The sequence below is a fragment of the Brienomyrus brachyistius genome, chromosome 11, assembly GCF_023856365.1.
Source record: "Brienomyrus brachyistius isolate T26 chromosome 11, BBRACH_0.4, whole genome shotgun sequence".
NCBI lineage: Eukaryota > Metazoa > Chordata > Actinopteri > Osteoglossiformes > Mormyridae > Brienomyrus > Brienomyrus brachyistius.
In genome coordinates, this window is record NC_064543.1 from 27,217,382 (window position 1) to 27,241,406 (window position 24,025).

General features: G+C 42.1%; 1 protein-coding gene across 2 annotated transcripts; it reads left to right on the plus strand.

The window, feature by feature from the left end:
* Positions 1-1,131: 1,131 nt before the first annotated feature.
* On the plus strand, positions 1,132-21,631 carry LOC125751689 (homeobox protein aristaless-like 4). 2 transcript variants are annotated; one of them, XM_049030845.1, is made up of 5 exons: positions 1,132-1,865; positions 13,242-13,298; positions 13,782-14,095; positions 18,649-18,777; positions 20,195-21,631. In XM_049030845.1, exons 1-5 carry the CDS (start codon positions 1,520-1,522, stop codon positions 20,519-20,521), a joined length of 1,173 nt encoding a protein of 390 aa, XP_048886802.1. In that variant the 5' UTR covers positions 1,132-1,519; the 3' UTR covers positions 20,522-21,631. The 2 variants fall into 2 exon arrangements, with proteins under 2 accessions (XP_048886802.1, XP_048886803.1); XM_049030846.1 differs by lacking the exon at positions 13,242-13,298 and having other exon boundaries at positions 1,135-1,865.
* The last annotated feature ends 2,394 nt before the right edge of the window (positions 21,632-24,025 follow it).

Genomic DNA, 24,025 nt, shown 5'->3' on the forward strand with positions numbered 1-24,025 from the left:
ATGTGTGAAATTTTCGTGTCAATTGGTGAAACTAAAATAGATTGAGAAGCGTTAACTTGTTTGTCTTTCTATATTGTTCAACCTGAGTTACAAATACACGATCATACTATCATTTTTTATACTTTTAAACACTACAAACAACATATGTAAGAAAACTAATCTCTTTAAATGCCACCTGCCTTTCCAGTCTAAATGTATTAATCTTTGCAGTTGTGATATTGCTGTATTAAAATAACTTTTACTGTATATTGTGTATTTGCGAACACGCACACGGATACTGGCCTGAAGTGGGGCGGGGCATAACAGGACTCTAGTGTAACCCCCTACCCTCTTTATCTCAGGAATGACTACGTCTGTATATACCTATGCGTATGGAGTCAGAGGCTCTGTCTAGCTTCCTGTGTGGAAAGCATCTCCATTGCGTATGTGGTGTTCAGTCTAGCTTTCCTTTGCAGACGCTTGCAACATAGGCCATGCGGACAATCTTCAGCATTTTAATTACCCAATAGATTATTGGAAAAAAAAATAATAAAGGCTTGAGATTAGTGCCAATGCGCGGGAAGTTATGGTAAAAGTATTAATAGAAAAGAAGGAATGTCACGTTAACACCGGCAATTTATTCCATACCAACTTGCAATAATAATAATAATAATAATAATAATAATGATGATGATGATGATGATGATGATGATGATGATGATTGTTGCTGTTGTTGATTATGATGATCATAATAATAATCGATAAGGAACGGAACACTGTCCTTTCACTTCCGCATATTGTATAATATAAAGGTTTTAACTGGACAACACATTATATCAAATAAAAAAAATCACATATTTTAATACGCTCATGATCTTGTGCCATCCCGACACATCGAACGCTTATAATTGAATGAGACCAAAACTCTTTGCACACTACAAAATGCATACAAATTAGATTCGTGAAAGTAACATGAATTTTGAAAGAACGGCCCAGTCGTTAGTTCATATATTTGTGGGTACTTTGTTCACTGTAAACGTAGGAACGTGCCTCCTCACAAGATTAACCATGGCAAATCCAGCATTAAATTGCTTGTTTGAAATCAGTTACATAGTCATATCACCGTTGTATTATCGTGTATTGAATTCCTCCAGATCTACAACCAAACAGATTTTTCTTCTTTGGAGCGGAGGTCTGACCTCACCCATTCATCCCATCTACATAATGACTGAGCAGAGGTCCGGACCATCGTCTGTGTCACAGGGTTTTGTTCACCATATAGCAGGAGTACTGCCCTCTGAAAGAAGGAGAGTTTTTGTTACTGGTCTAAACCCCAAGGCTTCGGTCGGTTTTTAGATTCAAGAAAATACCTGAATCATTTACACCCGACCGCTAGTGTGTGTGAGAGAGCATGTATACGTGTGTACGAGTCTGTGCGTGCAAGACCGAGACAGCGTGAGAGCAGCTCTTAGCTCCGCCATCAATAACGGATAGAAAAAGAAATCGGATCCCTTTTTTCCCCCAGAACATTTTTTTAGGAATGAACGCGGAGACGTGCGTTTCATACTGTGATATGGCATCCATGGATTCGTATTATACCCCGTCTGCACCCCAAGGCACGGATCACCAAGGAAACCCTTTTAGGACATTCCAGGCAAGTGATACCAAATACAGCCCCACTTTCATGGCCAACAAAGGTCAGATTTTTGGGGAAAAGTCGCGGAGCCCTTTCCAACAGGATTGCCCGTCATTGGATGCGACATCTGAGGAAGGCACCTTCCACAAATACCACATTTTCATGCAAAGGTCTTCTTGCAAAACTCCTCCAGAAGACAGCAAACTTCACCAAGACAGCGGGCACGGCGGAGCTCTCATCCCTTGCTATGGTGAGTTCACTGAGAGGCTGTATCATTTTATTTTTATTGTTTATTTAGTTTTTTTTTCGAGGGTACAATTGCAATTTTAAGTGATTTGGATTTGTAATTGAGCTAGCTACGCCTGTCTGAAAAAGATTTAGACCTTCAGTTCGTTTTTGAAAATACATACGTGATACGACTGCATCCTAACGCAGTCATCCTGTGTTCTGTCTTAATAAATAGTGTAATGAACCACCTAAAAACTATGGCGCGGGTTATCAAGACATTAACAAGCGTAGTTTTGTGTTAATCTGTTGTCTTTCCTAAATATACTTATAAAATGTGTTTCAGACAAGATTCAGAGTTATTTGAAATAAACGACAAAACAGTATAACCACCTTTCTTTGCCTAAACCGGCGATTTTTTTTCTATTCTCCTGTGTAGTTACTCCTACAAAGTAACATAACGAACGAGAGACCAAATGAGAAAATATTGCATGCGACCCGCAAGAGATTCTACTTTTGGCTAGTTTAGGCAAGAACTGTAAAAAAAAAATTGCAACTGTCTGTATAATAACCACATTTGTAAACACAATAACAGAGCAGCCTATACTATAGCGTTTGGAGCATGAAATCTTCCGTTTAGCGAAGGAATTGATTTTTTTCTATCTATATTATAATCCTTAAAAATGAGCGGGATTAGACTATTTATTTTAACACTTGTGGATATTGCAATGATAAATACATATCCTTATTGACGTAGACCATTGGCAAAGCAATAAAGCAAAGAACAATACGTTAAATATAGTGTGCCCTATAAGTATATAAGTATATAGTGCCCTACTTTACTTCTGGACGTGCAAACACCGCCTGCTTTAGACTGGTAGAATTAAATTGACAGTACATAATACCCTAAGGGGGGGGGGACAGAAAACCCTCATCCTCTTCAGCAATGATGAGTAAAAACAATAACTAAAATAATACTATATAATTTTATATAGCCTTTAAACCGAACTAGCCTTATAAAGCGAACTAAAAGATTTAACCAATATAATTATTTAGTACAGGTTCGCGGTGTGAAAGCTTAATAACAACAGTAACAACAACAACAACAACAACAATAATAATAATAATAATTTATTCTTATTGTTATTGTACTACAACTATACTACTAGTAGTAGTAGTTGTTGTTGTGGGAGTAGTAGTTCCAGTTCTCAGCCATCAAAATCAGATAATCACAGATACATCAACCGCACAGATACAGACAGACACTTTTTTGGGGTGATACGGTGCCTCACGTTGACAGGAACAGGACATAGTGCCTCAGTTGTAGAACACATACAACTATAGGCCTATACAAATCTTACATGCACATATGCGAACAAACCAATGGCAATTCTGTTGTCAATGGACTTACGTGACTTCATTGATTAAAAACGTCTGCATGAATGAGGATCATTGGCATATTGTATGCCGTCATGTATTTTTTAAAATGTACTTACTGTACCTGACATACATTACCTTAATGAAGCATATAATGACGATTCCATTCGTCGTTGGTATTTTAAGACTAAATACGTTCCATTAAACTCACAGGGCATAATTTTTCGTCTCTGTAAATGTTTGCTTTCTGACCTCATGTGTTTTTTTTATTGTGAGAGAGGAACAAACGACAGAAGAAGACTGAACTTATTTACCACTTTATGATGACAAACTTTTGGATTATTGTTATGTAAAACCGCCTCCGACTTTTTCCATGCAGGATAAATCGATGGGAGATGAATGGGTTATTGGAAAGCGGATAAATACTTTGATATTAATATGTTATTGTAGTGCATTAATATTGCATTAATAGACTCTACCACTAAAAATTACGCATTCATAAATTTGTATTAAAAGGTCCACTGCAATTCTAATACAGCACAATTTGTTCAAAATATAAGGGTAATGTGAATGACTACAAAATCTTTTGACAGAAGTTATTTGCACATAAAGTATTCATTGGGTTATACGGGCTATATTTAATATCAAACCATTTTTGACAATACATTTAATGAGCGACTAAGTTGCCACGCGGGATGACAGTTCAAAGTGACAGTTTTTATGATAAATGAATTGTAAATCGATATTGTGACTGTAACTCCGATAAAGTGCCTAGAGTTGATTTGTGTCGTTTAAATTTAAACGTATTTTCTGCACGACTTTTACACCGTACTCGGTTGTCATATAGACTTGTTGATTAATTTGCTCTTACAGTAAACTAAACGCTTCGACCTCCCCCAAAATTAGACAACTAGATGAATTAAGAAAACCGCAGATAGAACCAATAATAATAATAATAATAATAATAATAATAATAATAATAATAATAATAATTTGTTTTTGTTCTTATACAGATCTTGGCGAGATTATTGAAAAAGTAAAGGTTGTATATAAAGGTGGTTTGGAACACATTGACTACAAAAAGCCTGAATGAGTCAGCGTAGATTTCCATGAAACTTTAACTGACATAACATAAAAGAAAAATACTTTCGTCCAAGCACCCATAGCATTATAATTTATTGACGCTTGACGTAATATCGGCTGCAGATTTGAATTAATGGCAGCCTGATGTGCAGCTGGCTGTGAATAAGCTTTACTTTGTCAAAGACTCGCCGCTCCATTTATCCTGGTTAACTGTATGCTGATTTTTGCCGGCATCGCTATAAAATTAAGACTTAATAAAGTAAAAAACACAAAAATTTAAATTATTTTTTTGCAGAACCGTGAAATGTTTCGCTTTTCTATCCAATTTAATTTGACAGTATCGCAATGAGTCTTCAGTTGGTTTATATTTTTGTTAGTGATAGGTTTTACAAAATACCACAAAAATGTAACAGATAGGCCCACAAAACTGGTAAGCGGTAGAATCGGCAGACTGCCTGAGAGCATTGGAATACATTTGATTTTAACGCGTAACATAAGCTGACAATTACATACATATCCAAACAAAAATATAATCGATTACGACATATTGATTAGACATTAAATTACTTTCCGTGAAAGTCATATGGGACATGTTTCATTTCTGTCCATTTTGACTGTATGCAATTTTTTTGTACTCTTCTAAAAACAATCATTTTAGTATTGTCTTTCGGTGGTCGATTTATAATTAATGATTATTATTATTGTACTGCTAATAGCGTGTGGCTGACTGAGAGACAAAAAGTAATTCTCTATTTATGAGAAAATTTGTTTTATATGGTTTCATTTAAAAATGTGATAGATTAATCCATCCTGATTAATTGTTGGCAGTATAGTTTAATTTAGTTTAAATTTTTTAGCAAATAATTAAAATTCCACATTTATTGAAACAATCGAAATTGTAGGCTATTGTCGATGCCATTCAACAGACCAAACTCCAAAGAGACAGACGGAATTGCAATGCAACATACGGCCCACTTCGGAGTTTATTGAATATAGGAGAATTGCACGTTCAGTTTAATCAAATAACCATAAAAATAATTTTAATGACGATTACAAAGGCATCCACAAGAATGATAGCCATCATAATCCGCGTGTACGTGCTATTATGTTTCATTTGTTACTGTTTAACTGTTAACGTTTCATCTTTAGTATAATTTATATTGATTGCAAGAATGCTAAGGTGTTGGGGTGTTCGATGTTGGTAAGAACGAAATCAGCCTAAATTGGTAGGGAACAGGACCAGTTATTGCTAAACATGACATGGGCGGCTGCCTAGGCTGCCAGTTTCCGAGGGGGCACCATAGTACTTGCCAGTTTCACTTTGTCTTGGGTGGGGGGCCCCGGTGGTGATGTTCACTTTGGGTGTCAGATGGGCTTGGACTGGTGCTGGCAGGAAGATGTTCCTTCTGTCCACAGCCAAATCCATACCCTTGCACATACTGTACAGCAACAAACACACAAAGAGATTAACAACACGCAGTCTGCCTCGGATAAGAATGAGATGTATGTTGCTGGCACTTTGCATTGTTGCAGTTTCAGTGCTGATTGGAAAACAATAAAAGTGCTGCAGAGGTCCAGAGCTGCCAAGTCCAGGAGTCAGGGTATGATTCCAAATTATGTCCCACGAAAGAACGTGAACAATACGAGTCCCAGCTTTCATTCTCGCTGTAAAATGTCCACATGAACATTTTTTTAACTTAGTCGCCTAAACTCTATTTAATCCATTGAGAAGTAGCAGAAGCCATTTAGCTTCAAACTCTCATCGAGCACTGAAAATGAAATATTTTGAGGACCTGCTCTACATACAACTTTAATGTAGCTGAACATATAAATATCAAATAAAGTTTTTATAGAACTTAAAAGATTTGTCTGTGGGCAGGGCACTAATCTAGGGGAACTTGAATTATAATCTTAAATTGTAAACAGAGTTGTGGAAATATTTCAGTTGTTGGCAGCAAAATGATCTTTTTGTTCTTAGGCCAGTAAGATGTGGCATCTGTTTGACAAAACCACCAATTAAGAATGACGGCTTTTGGTCCATGAGCTTGGGGTTTGACAGGAGCAGCCTAAGACAACATTGTGCCACATGGTAACTACCCGAGTTATTATAGTGATCATGCAGTCACAGGAGCGCTGGCTGCTGTGTTCACATGAAGAACTGCATTGGTGCTGAGGTGAGCTACCTGCTGGCACTCATTATGATTAATACATGCTATTTCCTGTATGCATGTAAGTCATTTTGTGAGGAGTGTTGGAAATCCTTAAGTGGTATTTTGCTTAACCTGAAAATGAGTCTGGCATCAGTGCTCTGACTCCACAAAGCAAAACAAAGAGTTACAGAAATAAACCAAGAAAAGTCCAGAACATTTCCCAGAAAACTGGTTGCTAAATGTAAAATTTGGAAAGCGTTCTTGTAAAAAAACGCATGTTTTTTCATTGAACTGGACGAAACTGTTTGTGAAAGCATAAGGCCAGAAAGGGCGTTTGCATGTTGTAAATATGAAATGCCAGGTATCAGAAACTGTTAATTATTATTAACTTGATTCTTAAGGGAAAGATGATATAAAAATTGAACAGACACTTTCAGAAAAGTGTTAAATAAGAATGAGTGCATGCTTTTTTAAAACAGAATAGAAAAGTAGAGAAATTCCAGTGTAACAATGGAAGTTTTTACCTTCTTGGAAAAGACCTGACATTGTATGCATTATAAGCAAACTGCCTGGAGCCATATAAAATGGTACTAAGCAGGCACCAGGCTAGAGGCAGCCTCTACCAGATGATAGTGATGCTACTCTTAATGAACTCTTCTGATTGACTGAATGTTAAAGAGACTGCAGGAATGCACCAGGACCACAGGGAACGTCACTGATTAATAGAGGTTTGTCATTATTTTTCATACATCAACACCACTGGGGGCACTATGACAAGAAGTGACTGGTTTCCATGAGCTAATGATAGCGACATCTCAACATGCAGTTGGCTCGGTTTAGGTTATGGATGACAGAAGAGGTCCATGCGTGAATGAGCATCAACATGGACATCATCCCAGAAATTAGGCCTTGATAATCTACTGCAGTTCTCATATACTATAGTCATATGGAGTGAACAACTTAATTAGTGAAACCAGTTAAATCAAAGACACAAACCAACCTAGATCATCTCTGTAGGACACACAAACAATGCTACGATTTCAGAGACCCTGAATAAGTTCAGACAGACAAACTATAATGTATAGGTAACTGGTGTATTTTAACACCTACATCCTGTGTGTGAAGTTGCAGAAGTTGTGTTTATGGGTTGCAGAGTGGGGAGACCTGTACATAGGGCCATGTGACTACGCAAAGGGGTATATGACTGCGCATAAGTCCATGTGAATGCGCATAAGGGCATATGACTGCGTATAGGGCCATGTGACTGCGCATAGGGGTATATGACTGCGCATAGGTCCATGTGACTGAGCATAAGGGCATGTGACTGTACATAGGGCCATGTGACTGCGCATAGGGCCATGTGACTGCGCTTAAGGGCATATGACTGTACATAGGGCCATGTGACTGCAAATAAGGGCATGTGACTGCGCATAGGGCCATGTGGAGTGTGAATCTTTTCCCAGCCCCTGATCTGTGATGAGAAGCTGTTTGTCTCAGTGTCCCAATTTCCAACAGCTGCTCAGTATCCAGGGGTCAGTTCTCACTAGCAAAATGTGGGGCCCCTGCTGGTCCAGGAACAAGGGTCTTCATTAACATGTAGTAGGATATTATGAGGCCTAGATTCCTAGAAAGCTGTTGAAGGCCAGTCAAGCCTATATGTATTCAGGGGTAGTGCTGCTGAACAGAAATGCTGTTTGGGATAGTAAGTCTTAAACTGTTTATGCAGACACAATAGTACTAATTATTAAAAGGAAACTGACTGACTCATAAAGTGATAAATGATTTCACATTTTTTTATCCCACTGTTTATGCAAAATCATATTTCCCATGAGGGTGGTGTGCAGTGGTTAGTGCTGCTGGCTCACAGCAAGTAGGTCTTGGGTTCGGTCCCGGGTCCTTTCTGTGTGGAGTTCGCACGCGTTCTCCCCATGTTCACGTGTGTTTTCGCTTCGATTGATATTTCCCATGTACATTTTATATATAGAGAGTAATTATCCAAAATTTACAGACAGAAATTTATACCAAATGCTGAAGAAGATTCAAGCTCAAAGTGTAAGGGATCAAACAGCTGATAAAAATTAAATCAGAAATCTGTGTTGGGGAGTGATGAATTTTGCCTGTTTCATTGCACCTAATAAAAACACTCAATCTTCCTCATTAGCAGAAAAAATGAAGACAAAATTATGACATGCATCCTTTGAAAAGTCTTATACATTAACAGAAGAAAGTTTCTTCTGTTAATGTAATGGTACATATAATATAGGGCTCCCACATGCTTTGTATTTTTGCCATATTGGTCATTTATCTCACTCTGGGTGAGAACCAAGCTAACAACGTGAGTAAAATCCCCAGTGATGTAAGTGTCATGGCTACAGTGTGACAGAGGACCAAACCAGAAAGGCGTTCTTAGGATTCCAGGCAGCAGGAACCCCCCCCATTAATTTTCCCCCGTTTCCTCTTTCAGGCAATCTCGCCAAAGTTGTCCAAGATTATCAGCCTTCCTTGCTGGGAAACCTCAGCTGATCAATAGGTATTTAACACAGACCCGCGCAAACTCTTGCATTGTTGTGCCGGGTCTGATTGCAGTTTGAAAGTTATTTTAACATCGGCAGACTTTTCCAATATAAATACAGGGTGAATGAAGTCAAATAAATCTAATATATCAGCAACAGCGGGAAGAAGCTGCGCTCAGATCAATGGGGCCGCCACGGTCGGGTTGCGCGACACACGCAAGCATTTCCATCCATGCAGTCCCTCTGCTTCAGGGAAATCAGTCTCTGGCACACGGAGGGGATGCATTAGGGGAAGCTACTTATACATATATATACTTATACAGGGGCAGGACCCGTCAATGGGGCATAAAACGTGCCACCGTAAATTTAGCTACAGTTTGAAATATCATCCGTGAATACTCGTTCACCGTCAGGGGCTAAGTAGTTATTTCAAGATACCCCCTCCTCGATATGCTTTGCGTATTTATTAGGAATAATTAGTTATTTCTAATTTTGTGAATTTGGAAACATACAGCTGATTATTATTATTATAAGAACTTAGACCGTTCTGTATTTTAAATAGATAGATAGATAGATAGATAGATAGATAGATAGATAGATAGATAGATAGATAGATAGATAGATAGATAGATAGATAGATAGATAGATAGATAGATAGATATAGACTTAATGAGTAATAATCATTATAATTCATTATGTTAAATCATGGGGCGGCATGGAAGTGCAGTGGTTAGTACTGTTGCCTCACACCTCTGGGACCTGTTCTCCCCATGTCGTCGTGGGGTTTCCTCCGGGTACTCCGGAGATCGATCGATCGATCGATCTATCTATCTATCTATCTATCTATCTATCTATCTATCTATCTATCTATCTATCTATCTATCTATCTATCTATCTATCTATAATCCAGAACGGTCTCAGTTCTAATAATAATAATAATAATTTCCGCACTTTCTGCAGTACTTTGGATTTATGCTGGGCGTGCTACAGAGAGACAGTAAGCTGTTGCTCCGGCGATTTTCTCCGCTTTCGCGAGAAGCGGTAGGTGGATCTCTGACGGGAAGTTTCGTAATGCCTCCGCACTGCACAGTTAGTAATGCTGATCTCCGCCGGCGATTACACTTGTAATGAAATGAGGACAAAAGCCGATGACTTGGGCTGTCAGTCAGGTTACACATTACACCCCCACGGTGTCAGCTGGTGTCTGCGGCTCAAATCCGAAATAGCGCTTGTAACGGAGCACCAGGCTGTCGGGAATCCCAGTGAATCGCTGAGATCTGAACAATTTCGTAAGAGCAGAAAAGAGGAAAGCGCATCTTCAAATTAGCGCTTAGCGAAGAAAGCACGCGTTTCACTTTTCTTCTGTTGCTTTCCTCTAATAAAAAGTCTTAATTCACAAAAACTTTGTAAACAATTTTCGGTTTATGTCTTTTTAATAGGCTATCTGTGGGCTTCCTTTTCTCCCTTTGAGAGGTTTGCTCATTAACCTTTTTGCTGGGTCTTCACGGTGCCTGAATTTAAGCGTTCCTTTTACTATCCTTTTCCTGACCTCACCTATCGCTTTCCATAAAAACGCGGATGGGATGCCCTGATACTTTACAGCTACTTAAATTAGACTTTGATGTTTTCCCTCAGAGCTCCAAAAGCAGCTAAATGTGCGGTGCCGGTAAAACTCGACATATCCTGGACGGGGTCACATGGAGTCTATCCCAGGCAGCAGAGGGCACAAGACTGGTACACCGTGATGGGATGCCAGTCCTTCGCAGGGCACGCACACAATCTACGGGCAATTACATACGCTAATTAGCTTAACTCCATGTGCTTTTGCTGAAGTAGAAATCTTTGCATTTCTGTTCTATAAACTGAATATATAGTTTATTATTTTAAATAGACAGATTATATGCGAGGGGAAGTTATGGGTCCTAAAATCCTACTTGGATGTTTCTTGATATGGATGAATTCTTGTTCAAATGTTTTTTTTTTTTTTATTGTAAATTTAAAAACTATCAAATCTTGGAAAATGTCACTTGGGCCTCTGTATGGTTATTTCCATGCTCTACAAAAAGCGTCATTTGCATTTAGGCAGTAATATCACCAACCTTTAACAGTAATTCCCAGAGGATAAAACACTATAAAACCAGTTTACAGCCCGTTTTGGGCTTTACAAGAAGGTATAAATGCACTGGGGTTAAACTCCCGTTTGACCTTCTCTTCCACTGTCACCCACAGTGTCCTACTCCAGCTATGCAGTGCCCAGAAAACATGGTAAAACTTTGTACCTTTGCTTGTCACTGGGGCTGTACCCTTGTAATTCTACCTTTTAAGGTACAGCAAAGGACTTCCAATAACATCGCTAAGGTACAACCAATATCAATGGTCCATTTATGTACCTTAAAAGGCACAATTACCTACAGCTAAGGGTACAATTGGCACCCCCCTTGAGGGTACAGCCCCAGTGACAAACTTGAGAATCTTGCAAATTGTGCATAATTTTAATAATTCCCGCAAATGCAGCATACATAATGCGGGACTTAACACACTTAAACTACCATATTAGTGAAGAAGAATAAAAATAAAACAGAAATATAAATTTCACTTTATATATTGTAAGTGTAGCAGCAATAGTTTTACGAAAAAATGGACATGATGTCGCACCTCAATGTTAATATGAAACCTATGCCCCTGTTAACAGGTGTCTTATGCTGACACACTACCCAAGTATAGAAGGTTAAGGTAAAAGGAAAAGAAGGCAGGATCCCAGCAGCCTGGGAAGACCAAGACCGCCCACTGACAGGCTCCTAGGTACAGAGAAGAACAATGAAAGGCTCAAATGCCACCTCATCACGAGCTGAGCAACTGCGACAGATGCTGTGGGATCTTGGCTCTCAAGTTAAATGTGAAATAGTTGAAAAAATTACTGTAGAGCACCTTCGGCTAAATGTGAAACATGCATGGCATTGGGAGAAGGAGCAGCTTCATAGAGATAACAGATCACAATATATCTGGCGGGATATAATTAAATGGTTGTTTTAATTGAGATATCAAACCAGTGTAAGGCTGACTTGGGCAGACCCCTACAGAGAATGGCCTGATGCATTTGCTAAAGAAAGTAGTTTGGCGGGGGGGGGGGCAAGTTACTGTGAGCTCAGCACTCTCTGTGGAGGAAAGGTAGAGGTGGGTTTGAATGGGGAGTATAAAAAAAAGAGAGACAAGCCTGAGCTCACAGGCACACTCCTTGAGCGTGAGCGCATTCCCGACACTGACAGATTAAAACGGTTTCCCCACGCGACAACTTGCTCTTCAAGAAGCCCGAAGATAAAGTTGGTCGAAAGATCAACAGACTTAAATTGGAACCACAAAAGTCTGCTCCCTGCTGACACATTTCCAGCAAACAAAGGACGGAGTGTTTTGTACAGCATTGCGTTGGCCCACGGGCTTCCCCACCGCGTTACCACTCTGACAGAGACAATTTGCGCTGAGTCCCCCAGAGGTAGCCTTCTGCTGTTTTGTCGGTCCACCAGAGAGACTTACAGCCACGTCCAATCACTCAGACGAGTAAGCAATGGTCCCACTGCTCTCTCTGCCAAAAGTAATCAAGGACCACGGTCATAAACAGGAGACTTTGATCATGTATTTCAAACGGCCCAAGAGCCTTTTCTGCTAGGAGCGACTGGCACGAGCAATCTCGGAGGAATCGTTTTGAAATGTTCGTGTTTTGGTACACATGCATATTCTGTTTCACCTAACAGGATGTGTCAGTTCGAGACAGCTGGCAATGTGTGAGTCATTAGACCGTCAACGCTGGTGCATTCCCATCAGGGCTTGGGGCTCAGCTTTGCAAAAAAACAAAAAAAAAACAAATGGAAAACCGAAAATCACCAAGCGAGCCCCAGTGCTTCACCAAGATACAGGCCTCCTGGCAAACCTATTCAAGGGCTTCTACGTTCAGAAGTGAAAAAGCTCACCTTTCCTCACCATTCTGATTACACTTGCAAATCAATTCACTGACTGTGATGCCCCTACATTGCTGTCCTGTCATTTCTAAAGTTTTTAGAAACTGGCAATGTCTGAAATAAGAAATGCCAGGTAGGTTCCCCAGTGGGTTCTGTGGTCCAGAAGTTAATTCCTCAGGAGGACGTCCCCTGGTGGACAGCTGATGTGATGACCATGCATATTTCCTACCTGGATCTACATGGGGGTGGTATTCACATGTCACCTTAAAGTGTAACAGCTTCAGGCAGCTGTGCAGTGAACTGAGAATGTGATGTGCTGTTACAGGTAGCTGCCGTCCCAAAGAGCAGGCATCCCTGTCGGAATATACAGAACAGAGCAGGAGTGAGTTGCTGACACCTGTTTCTGCAGAGTACTTCACACCACAGGGTTTCACATTCACTTGCATGTTAACAGTTTGACTGGGGAAATAAGTTCTGGAAACTTCTTTATGGCACTTACTTAATTATGCCTAGATATCCAAGTTGCAGCAAACATCCTATTCTGTAAAGGACACTCAGGATGCGGTAGTTACATTAACTTTAGTTTTGTGAACCCAGAATATATCGTTGTCAATAAATGGAAGGGATTACATCCTCTTAACAAAATGCAAGTGAACCTTACATGAGAAAAAAACTACTCTTTCATTATCGAATAAAAAAGTCCTCAGTGCTAAAACTGAAATAACACTTTAACACACAATAACTCTCATAACTCTGTCATGGTGAGGGATCACTCAGGCTTTAAGGCTTGGGGGTGGGGGGTTACATTTATGGAACTCTCTGCTGATAGATGTCTTCTCCCTTGCACCTCCTCTTCTCCCAACAGCCAAAGAAAGGACTGGTCTGATAGATTCAGATCTTTCCCCAAACACCGACCCAACGGCGATGGAGGGAGGTTACCTCAGCGTCAAGGATCCTGGGGTGAAAGGCTCCCAAGAGAGGCCAGGCCCCGAGTTGACAGGGCCGCTGGAGAAGGCTGAGGGCGAGAGCAACAAGGGCAAGAAGAGACGTAACCGAACTACATTCACCAGCTACCAGCTGGAGGAGCTGGAGAAGGTGTTCCAGAAGACGCACTACCCGGACGTCTATGCCCGTGAACAGCTGGCACTCCGCACGGACCTGACTGAGGCACGCGTACAGGTAGGTGCAGGCATCGTGGCACATCCCTATCTCCATCCTTGTCTCAACACATCCACACTGTGCATTGGTTTTAATGACACTCCATAAGGACATCATAAGTGCTCTGGTAACACTTTACTTGACGGGACACAAATATTTAGTAATAACTCAGTTATTACTGAAGTACAAATAACGAAAAAAAAATATAGTAGCTACTAGATATAAAAGTGCGTTGATTTATTATTGGTAAACTAACATGAGATCAGTATTTCACTTATGTTATTTATTACTTGTTCCTTCAACAGTTCCTCATCAGAACTTTTAAGAACAATTAGAAATAGAAATTATATTAACTACCTCATGATTCATTAATGATGAATTAACATGAGATCAATATGTAACTAAGACTTAGTTTGTGGTTAATTAATACATAAGTAGAATAATATTTGTCTGCCATCAAGTAAAGTATTTTAACTTTAAGGATTTAAGTTTAGGATGATAGACAGGAAGCTCTACAAACTCATACAGGAACTAGGGCAACATCTACCATCCAAAGCCCGATCTGAGGATCTTCTGTCCCATGGTGACTGCAGCATTCCAGCTCTGATGGACAGCCCCCCCCCCTAACCCCCACCCCAGAAGAACTCCTAGATCTGTACTGTTTGTTTTTTATTGCCCTGAATGGGGGGAAATCTGTGCCTCTCCAGTGTCGAGTGCAGGTGTTAAATCCTCCACTGGGGTAAATGTACATGGTCTAAGACTTTTCCTGCAGCTGCAAATCCTTACAGACAGCAAAACACATTATATACATTCAATTCCAGTCTGTTAATGGGATATGTAGCTTCATGTAGAGAGTTAGAAATCAATTACAAAACAATAAATTCTACAAATAGGATATTAATCATTCATATTTCTTTCAGCTGCTAATGTTCTTCGAAGTGGTTCACACGGCTTTGCTTAAACTGACAAACAAATCAAAAAGTTAAAATATGGTCCAAGGGTCTTAAATTGTTTGTTACAAATGTCAAACTACTGCTCAGTCTCTACACATTTCAGGAGTAGAGAGAGAGCAGTGCTTTGGTTTGTATATGTTTCAGACACAGCTGAATGGTCTGAGGTTACGGGTATTTCAAAACTTCCTGTCAGCCTACAAACTACCTTACTGTGCCGAGTTAGAAAACAGAGCGACGTCATGACCGGGGTTGGGGATACAATAAATGCCGAGAAGCAGCTCAAAGACAAAGGGGGAGTCTATGTGCCAGAGTCCATTATAAAAACAGTAAACCTAAATCTCCTGAAATCAAAAGAAAGAGATCATAAAATATATTGTTTGTCCAGTGTTTTAAAAGGAATGTATTCTTTGTGTATCTGTTTGTGGCCATTTAAGGCTGTGAACAAAGAATGTCTCAATCACAAAATGTAGCCTTCTAAAAAAATGACACATTATTCATCTGTACAATGCTCATCGAGAGTTCCTTTTTGGGAGAAAAATGACATGTAAAATGCATTGATTTCAGTTAATTATGTTATATTTCTTCTAGAAAAATTATTACACTCCCAAGTTCAAGATAATGGAAGGTCAGCAAGCCTGCAGATGAAGGGCATTACGTGCTTATTGAGTGGCCCGGCCAGGCACCAGAACGCAACTCCGATTAGCATCTATGGCAGATCACTGCCCTCAGGTGGACAGGATTGCACTGAAACAGCTTGACTTCAAAGGCGCCCCGCTACCCAGCTCCCTTCACATGGCTGGATTTAACGTGCCCTCTCGTTCCTGTGCGATATGAGAACATAAATAAAGCTCTTTAATAAGCCCGTGAGCTGCTCAAGCTGTCAACATCCTGACCAATTAAGGGATCACCGACACGTGTGTAGTGCAGTCATGTTTTCCTGTGAGGAGCTACCGTCCCAGCAGAGGGTGGGTGAAACACACCCTCATCATTATCTACAAGGTGAGGGATCACAAAGAGTGTGGTTATGTAATTTCCACGGTCATTTTTCCTCTGATTGGCCAAACCATTATTTTTATCTCCCCCAAAGACGAATCAGAATAAGAGGAGATAACAATCACGCTGACATGTGCTAGACAGGCTAAGGGGCAGGAGAGAGCCGGGGCCAGGAGATCATGGCAGCCACTCTTGGACCACGTGTTATTCCACTGGACGCCAGAGGCATAGGCCTCAGGAAATTAAACATGAAAAGAAAACAAACCTCTGGTTTGGACAATCCCATCATTTTCCTAAGTTCTCCCCTCAGATGTAGAGTCAGAGATGGAGAGAGGGAGACCGAGCAAGATGGAGAGAGGGAGAGAGAGGGAGAGTTGGAGTGTTAATGGAGAAGAGAAAGATAAGACACTTCATTCACCAAGCCAAGAAAAAATATGCAGTGCACTGTTATATCAATTACATCAAGCTCATCAAAAGTATCATGACAGTTTACGCTACTTCAAAATCAAAATAAATCACCACAATGATGCATTTTTATAGGTAATAAAATTTTATAGCAGCAATCAATTTTTTTTATTTTGCTTAATAGTCATAGCAAAACCTATTCACACAACAAATGCATTAACCTCATCAACCACAGGATAAACGCTGATACTCAGAATGGCCACCAAAACGCCAAAAGCCAGTATCACGTTACCATTGCAAAGAAACACAAATTTCTGAGTGACAGGGTGACAGATGTTGCTGGTCCAAATCCAAGCCTGCTTTCATTTACATCCCTCTTTGCCTTTACATGTAAGAAAATTTGCGATAAACATCAGAACAACCATCTTAAACTCACATATCAAAGACAATTATCCAGTGCTTTAATCATGTGGACCTTGAGAACCCTTCAGAAAAGGCCCTCTGGGTAAAAGGCTCTGTGAGTCTGTTTGGGTTCTTGCCGGCGTGAGGAAAGGCGTGAGGCATGTGAGGCAGAGAACACCCTCCCAGCTCTCCTGCTCCTTCCCGGCCTGAACAGTCACTTTTGGTTTTGTTAATTCACTCCCTCCTTAAATATGTTGCTAAAAATGCAAAAAAAAAATAAAAAATCAATGCATATAAAAGCCGCAAGCTGACTGACCCGACGGCCTTTCTCAGAGTCAAGGTCGACTTTATGATGACCCGAGACAGCCAAAGAGGATCTGCTTTTTGAAGATGACACTTCAAGCCTCAGGGGACAGGAATAAAACAATCAAAACATAAACAGAACAGAAGGCAGAGACAATTATCTTTCTTTTTACTATGGAAACAGGAACCACTCTAAGATAACAGCCCCAGTGAATGCTGGTTCTGTTTCTGGATCGCATATACAGATGATACTCCTGCTAGTTCTCCCCAAGCGAGCTTGATGGGCCGAATGGCCTCCTCTCGTTTGTATAGTTCTTATGTTCTTATATGTAATTATTGCACCATGTAGCAAAACAGAACACTGTACACTAAAGCGAACTCTCTGAAGGATACAACAGCTATAATGAATATGGTCTCAAAAGGTAAGCAACACATGGAGCAGCTTGATGGCAAAGCCAGCGCCTAAAGGCTGATGGTGGATTAAGGGGAATGTTCTGTTGGCACCAGCTCCAGCAATGTGGATGGACCTTTAGCTTTTGCAAACATACAGTATGCGTGCAAAACAATCAAAGAAAAAAAATGCACACGATGGAATAAAAAGAGAAACTTTTTCAGAACTTTGCACGCGTTCACACTGGAGTCAAAGTATTTCCTGATGCGGTGGAAGCTGGCACGGTTCTGCAGTGGCCACATAGCAGTATTCTTTAAATAAGAGGTAAATAACAGTTTTGGCTTAGCTGGAGCATAGCGAGGGCGGCAGGCTGACCCAGGGTGATGTGTTACTGACAGGGAGGCTCTGTCTGGATCAGGGAGCCTGCATCATTCTGACTCTCTCAATTTTATTACATCTCTCCATGGACCATGCGGAGGAGATGGGAGGGAGCGCTGCTCTGCACATGGCCGGCGGCTCGGCGTGATCGTGATGGGGTGGGGGGGGGGGGGGGGGGGGGGGCGGGCCTCCAGAACATTTTTTTAAGCACCATGCCGCGTTTGATCCCTCTGATAGCAGGGGCTGTCAAAGAGGGGGCCTTTACAGACTCTGTCAGCTCCTCGGCCTTCAAAGGTCACCAGCCCCCCTTTCTTAGCAGGAGTGTTTTTAAGAAACCCCCTCTACCACTCACTCATGCACACATGCATGCACATACACGCATGCACGCCAGACATGCATGAAAGTGTGAGTGGATCTGTCCCTAAATCATATCCCCTCGGAGGGATCTGAGTACTCCAGCAGGTCTGCCTGGGGGCCTTTTCACCTTCTCAGTTCAGCAGATACCAGATGAAGTGCTTTAACCAAGCATTAATTTTGGGGGGGAGGGGGCAAGCACTCCTTCAGATATGACGAAATGTAAACGAGTAAAATGTATACAAAGTACATATAAGTTCATAGATTCCCACAGATTCATAAATCCATGGCTTATTCTCCTACAATGGTGAATCGATGGCATGCCTCACCATCAGACCTCCATGGGTCAGTTCTAATCCCCCCTCCCACCCCCATGCCCTCCTCCCTCCCTGCAGGTGTGGTTCCAAAACCGGCGCGCCAAGTGGAGGAAGAGGGAGCGCTTCGGGCAGATGCAGCAGGTCCGCACACACTTCTCCACCGCCTACGAGCTGCCCCTGCTCACACGGCCTGAGAACTATGCGCAGGTACGCCTGCGGGTGCAGGGGGGGGGGGGACCAACGGAGCAGCTGACCAATGAGGCGGCATGGGACATAAAAAACTAAAGTGGGAAGTACTATTTAAATTCTCAGGGGTGCATTTGAAATCCACGGTCGCTGCTCTGCTGCTGAAGTTTACAAGCCTTCAGCTGCTCTTAGATCAGAGACACTTTATGGACTGTGGAGAACTTACTCAGGTGCTCCTATAAATATATTATTAGGTAGAGCCAGATGGGCTAAGCAAGACCAAAAAGAAAAAGATGAGTGAAGCGTCTCCATAGCCTGGGATTAGTGGCCCAGTGCAACGTGCAGAGCACCGACAGTGCAGACAGGAGTCTGGACCAGCATGGGGAATTCTTCCTGGATCCGGGACCGCTGGCTCACCTCCAGATCTGAGACGCAGCGGTGCCATAGCTGGGGGAGGGGGGGGGGCGTGCATGCCTGGTGGGGGCCCAGAACCCCCCCCCCCCCCCATTTATTATGAATCTTCTGTGGGGTCGGAGGGTGCGGGAAGATCTTTGGTGGTGGGGGGGGGACACAGCTGTGGAATGCTGCACTACACACATCTGGGGGATCTCCCCGAGCAGGCTTTCATCTCCCTCCCATCCCTCCTACAGATACTCATGCCTGCCTCAAACTCCCACCCTAGCCCCCCATCCCACGCTATAGCACTCAGCACCCCTGCCTGCCATTAACCACACACGGTGTGGATGGACCAGGAACCGTATTACGTCATTTTACATGCCGTCCACTCAGTGCTGTATGACTTTTTAAAAATTCGATCAAGTAGGCTGTTTGACGCCTACTTGAAAAATATTGAGGAATAAATTCAGATCCGTATCGCTTTTCTCTGATCGGCGATCAGACCCCGAGAGGAAAACAAGGAAGCTAAGCGTGGTCTCTGTATGCTGATAGGCAGCAGTAAGAGTCAGCAACCTGCAGTAAAGGTGACTGGCAGGAGACATGACTCAGGTACACGAAATATAAGAGATACAAAAGTTCAGCGCCTGCACTCAGAAGCACGACGGCCACAAATGGAAACCATTTAGGCACCAGTTTAGATCTGGAAAGAGGAAGCATTTCTTTACAAGGTCAGTGTGGTTTGCAGTGAGCCTCCTTCTACTGTGCTTTAAGCACTTTTTCAAATCTTCTAATTCAAGACTAGACCTTATTTTTCCCTGGTTCATTTGAATGTGCTCTTATATAATCTGACTATACTATACGCACAGTCTTTCAATTGTTCAGCAAGGGTGTGACACAGTTTGGGATGCAGCAGCAATGACAATAATATAGAACAGAAATACCTTGTCCATCTCCCTTTCACCTTCTACCCATCGTCCCTCCTCTGACTGGCAGAGTGACGATCAGTCAGAGATTAGACCTGATGTCCACCTCACTCTTCCAGATCCAGAACCCTTCATGGATCGGGAGCAACAGCACGGCATCCCCGGTGCCAGGCTGTGTGGTGCCCTGCGACACGGTCACCTCCTGCATGACGCCCCACCCCCACGCAGCCAGTGGCGTCTCCGACTTCCTGGGGGCACCCAGCCCTGGGGGCCCCGGGGGCCCCGGAGGACAGACGCACATGGGCAGCCTTTTCTCCGGACCAGGAATGGGCTCCGGCATCAATGGCTACGACCTCAACATGGACCCTGACCGCAAGACGTCCAGCATCGCGACACTGCGAATGAAGGCCAAGGAGCACAGCGCTGCCATCTCCTGGGCCACATGAGACCCATAAGCCCCTGGGAGCCCAATCAGTGGTCCAGCCAACATGAGACAAAAGTAAACACTTGCCAAGCATTAACCACCGTTTGAACTGTAACCCAAAGAAAACTACAAATCTAAACTAAAAACAACAACCTTAGTAATTAGAATCGTCACTCCGGAATCCTTGAGGCCTCTCACTATTTCCGGAGCCTCCCTTGAGAGATCTGAGAGGCGGGTAATGAGGGGATTCACAGAGTTGGCTGACCTGGCCAATCAGAAACAGCTACCGATTCACAACAAAGGTACGCCAACAGAAAGCCTGTCGAGGGGTGAGTAGGACCAGCCATCACTCCAACCCAAGAAGGTCATGGATGTTTGCGGCATCAAGAACAACCACTGTCTGGGTTGGATGATGTTTACAATGAAAAAAAGAAACATTGAGAAAACTCAATGAATGAGGCAGAATAATTACAAACACAAATTTCATGCTAAACTTTGTTGGATGCCAAAACGGTTCTAGAGGTTTCTAAAGACTTTGTTATTGGTCAGTACACATATTTACAGAAATATTTCCCCAAAAACTGCCATTCATTTCTGACACAAACCCCATCACCTGGGAGTTGACCATCGACCCACACAGCATTACATCTGATGGAAACAAACACCCAGTGAGCTTGTAGTAATTAATTTGCAGTCAGTTACATCATGCTGAGCCAAACGACAGGTGACGTAGACACTCTGCTAAGTGGCATGACTGACACAGCCACCCACAGCAGATCTTCTCTCAAGTTCTATCCAAGCCGTCACTATGGAGCAGATAAATCTTCCTAAGGAAAGTCTAGATACACATCAGGAACAGCTCAAACGCATCAGATTTAACTGAGATATACGCCAACGCGGCCATCATGTTTCAATCGGGATTTGAGACTAAGGGCTGATACGGATCCCATCACAGCTGGGCACGGACCATCGTACAGAACACCAAGGTCTACAAGTTTAAAGTTTTCAACCACATTTTATAGCCCCAAATTTTAGAAAAATAACTTCTCATATTTGTACCAAACCAAGTGGCTTCCATAGATTAGAATCTCAGACAAAACCTCCAGCTCCTGATGTTCTATAGATGAAGTTTCCGAATATGCAGCAGTACCTTGCTAAGACTGGTGAAATAATATGGGGAGCTTCTCATATTTTCTCCCACTTCTTCATTTGTCCATAAATTGCTTCCTTGCACTATATATTATGTTCCAATCGGTGATCGTGTAAGAGGCCAATGGGAGGGGCCTGGAGCCTATCCCAGCCAGCAGAAAGTACAAGGCAGGGCCATTGCAGGACATGCACACACCAGGATATTTACAGACAGTGAGGCATGGGATTTTTGGGAGTAAACCCATAAAAAAACAGCATACAAACACCACACACCCATAATGTCGGGGCACAATTTGAAAACCAAACCCAGGAGGGATGAAGCACAATGCAAAGCCTATATATATTATTGGTCCATTAACTTCAACAGCATAGCATATTGATAAATGTAATTGTCCCATGTAAAGAACATGACCTTGTGCCAGAGTATCAGCAAACACAGGAACATTGGAGCCACTTCAGTGCTGGGAGTTCAGCATCATGCATCTCAGAGCTGCAGCAAATCATTAGATGTGAACAGTCAATCTGAATGTTACTGGCGCCCTTAAGATATCTGCTGTCGCGTTAATGGCTGTATTTGTGTCGGGGGGCTGGGGAGGACCACGCAGCCCCTGTGCTTCAGGAAGGACAGTGCAGGCAGTTATGCTGGGGGGCCGATGTAAAACAAACATATCCCACACGGGGTTCCCCTTTCAGCGCCGCGGGGCTCTGTGTCGCCCCCCCACAGACAAGCGGTATTTTAATTAAGGCCAGGTTCTCTGTGGACAGGGCCTGTTGGTGCGAGAGCCTCAGAGTGGCTGCAGAACACATCGTACTGGGCTGCTATTTTGGGCCAGAAATAGGAGTCGGCAAAAGGCAACACTGAATCCAGCATATTTGCTTATTTTTAGTTGTCATCTATATAGTTTATCTTAATCCTCCCAACTAGCATTTGGTTAATCACATGGAAAGGTTACAGGAATATAGCAACAACTAGTCCATCTATCTGACATCTGTATGGATCTCAACTAGAAAAACTCACTATCTCACAGGCCAGCACGGTCACCTCACACCTCGAAGCTGGGGAGTTCGCACCCCCCTGTGTGTGCCGAGCTTGCATGTGTTCGCCGTGTCCAGCGGGAATCCTCCAACAGCCAAAGCCATGCAGCCCCACACACTGGCATCTACATGAGCGCATGAGTGCAGTAGTTGCGATTCCCTGTGATGGACTGGTATCCTGTTGAGGGTCATCTCTGCATCAGCAGTAAGCAAAATGGACGTGTCCAAATATTGTGGAGATCCAGAGTTCAGAAGCAGTAAACTCATAACACAGGAAAAGATTTAGCTCAGGTGAACCGGCAAATATCTTTGGGGACAATCCAGAAATGGATTGAAAAGGGAATGCAATGTGCCTGCAGTCTGATGTCACAGAGATGCCCCTCTCAGCTTAGACACTATTATGTTAATCAAGTGCCCATTCACCTGCAAAGACGAGTAAAACTAAATTAATCAAATGAAACACCCCCATCTGGATTCACTCACCTCATCCCAAGTTTGCCATTGCAAGTCACTGTTTACGGAGACCGTGACAAGGCTGACAGTATTTTACATTTAAGTTAACCCCCAATTAAAAATTGTCCCCTACACTTCTAATACTACTGAAGTAAAAAATGTTACAAAATGTATTATATTATTAATTTTGGAAATGTGTGTTACTTTTTCTATGCGAATGAATTGATGTATTTGCAGTTTTAAACTAAGCATCTTTATAAATATAACTTGTTGTAAAGTATTATTGTACCTTAGGAGAAAATTTAAGGTTATTTTTTGTTTGCATTTGATTTAACCCAAGCTTTAATGGCTTCAAATTTGTATATAAACATTAAGTTTTTACAGCTGTAAGCTGGATTTTACTGCATTTAAATGTCTTACCTTTAATCATGTTAATAAGCTTACATTTTTGTTCCTTATTGCACTTAAAACATCTGAGACGGAAACTAGACTGAGACCAATAACACACCCATAAAGCATCACATGCTGATTTGCAACCTCAACATGCCATTTCTAAGACCAACACTATGTTCCAGTAGATGCAGATCTGATAGAGAGTATGTCTGTTTTTGATCTCTTTTGATTACAGCATAACTAGACAAATAATTATAAACAAGTGAAACACTTCTCTGCATTGACTAGAGCTCGGTCCTGTTCAATCAAGTGGGAGGCACCCCAGCGGAGAGCACTGACTGTTCATGCAAGCCAGCCCACAGTGCGCGAACAATTCCCACCAATTCTGAGTGGGAAAGACATCCCCCCAGGATGATTACCCTAAATACTCAACAGGAATCTTTGTTGTGTTTCTGAAACGATGGAGCCACATATATTCTCTTAAGTCTTACTCTCC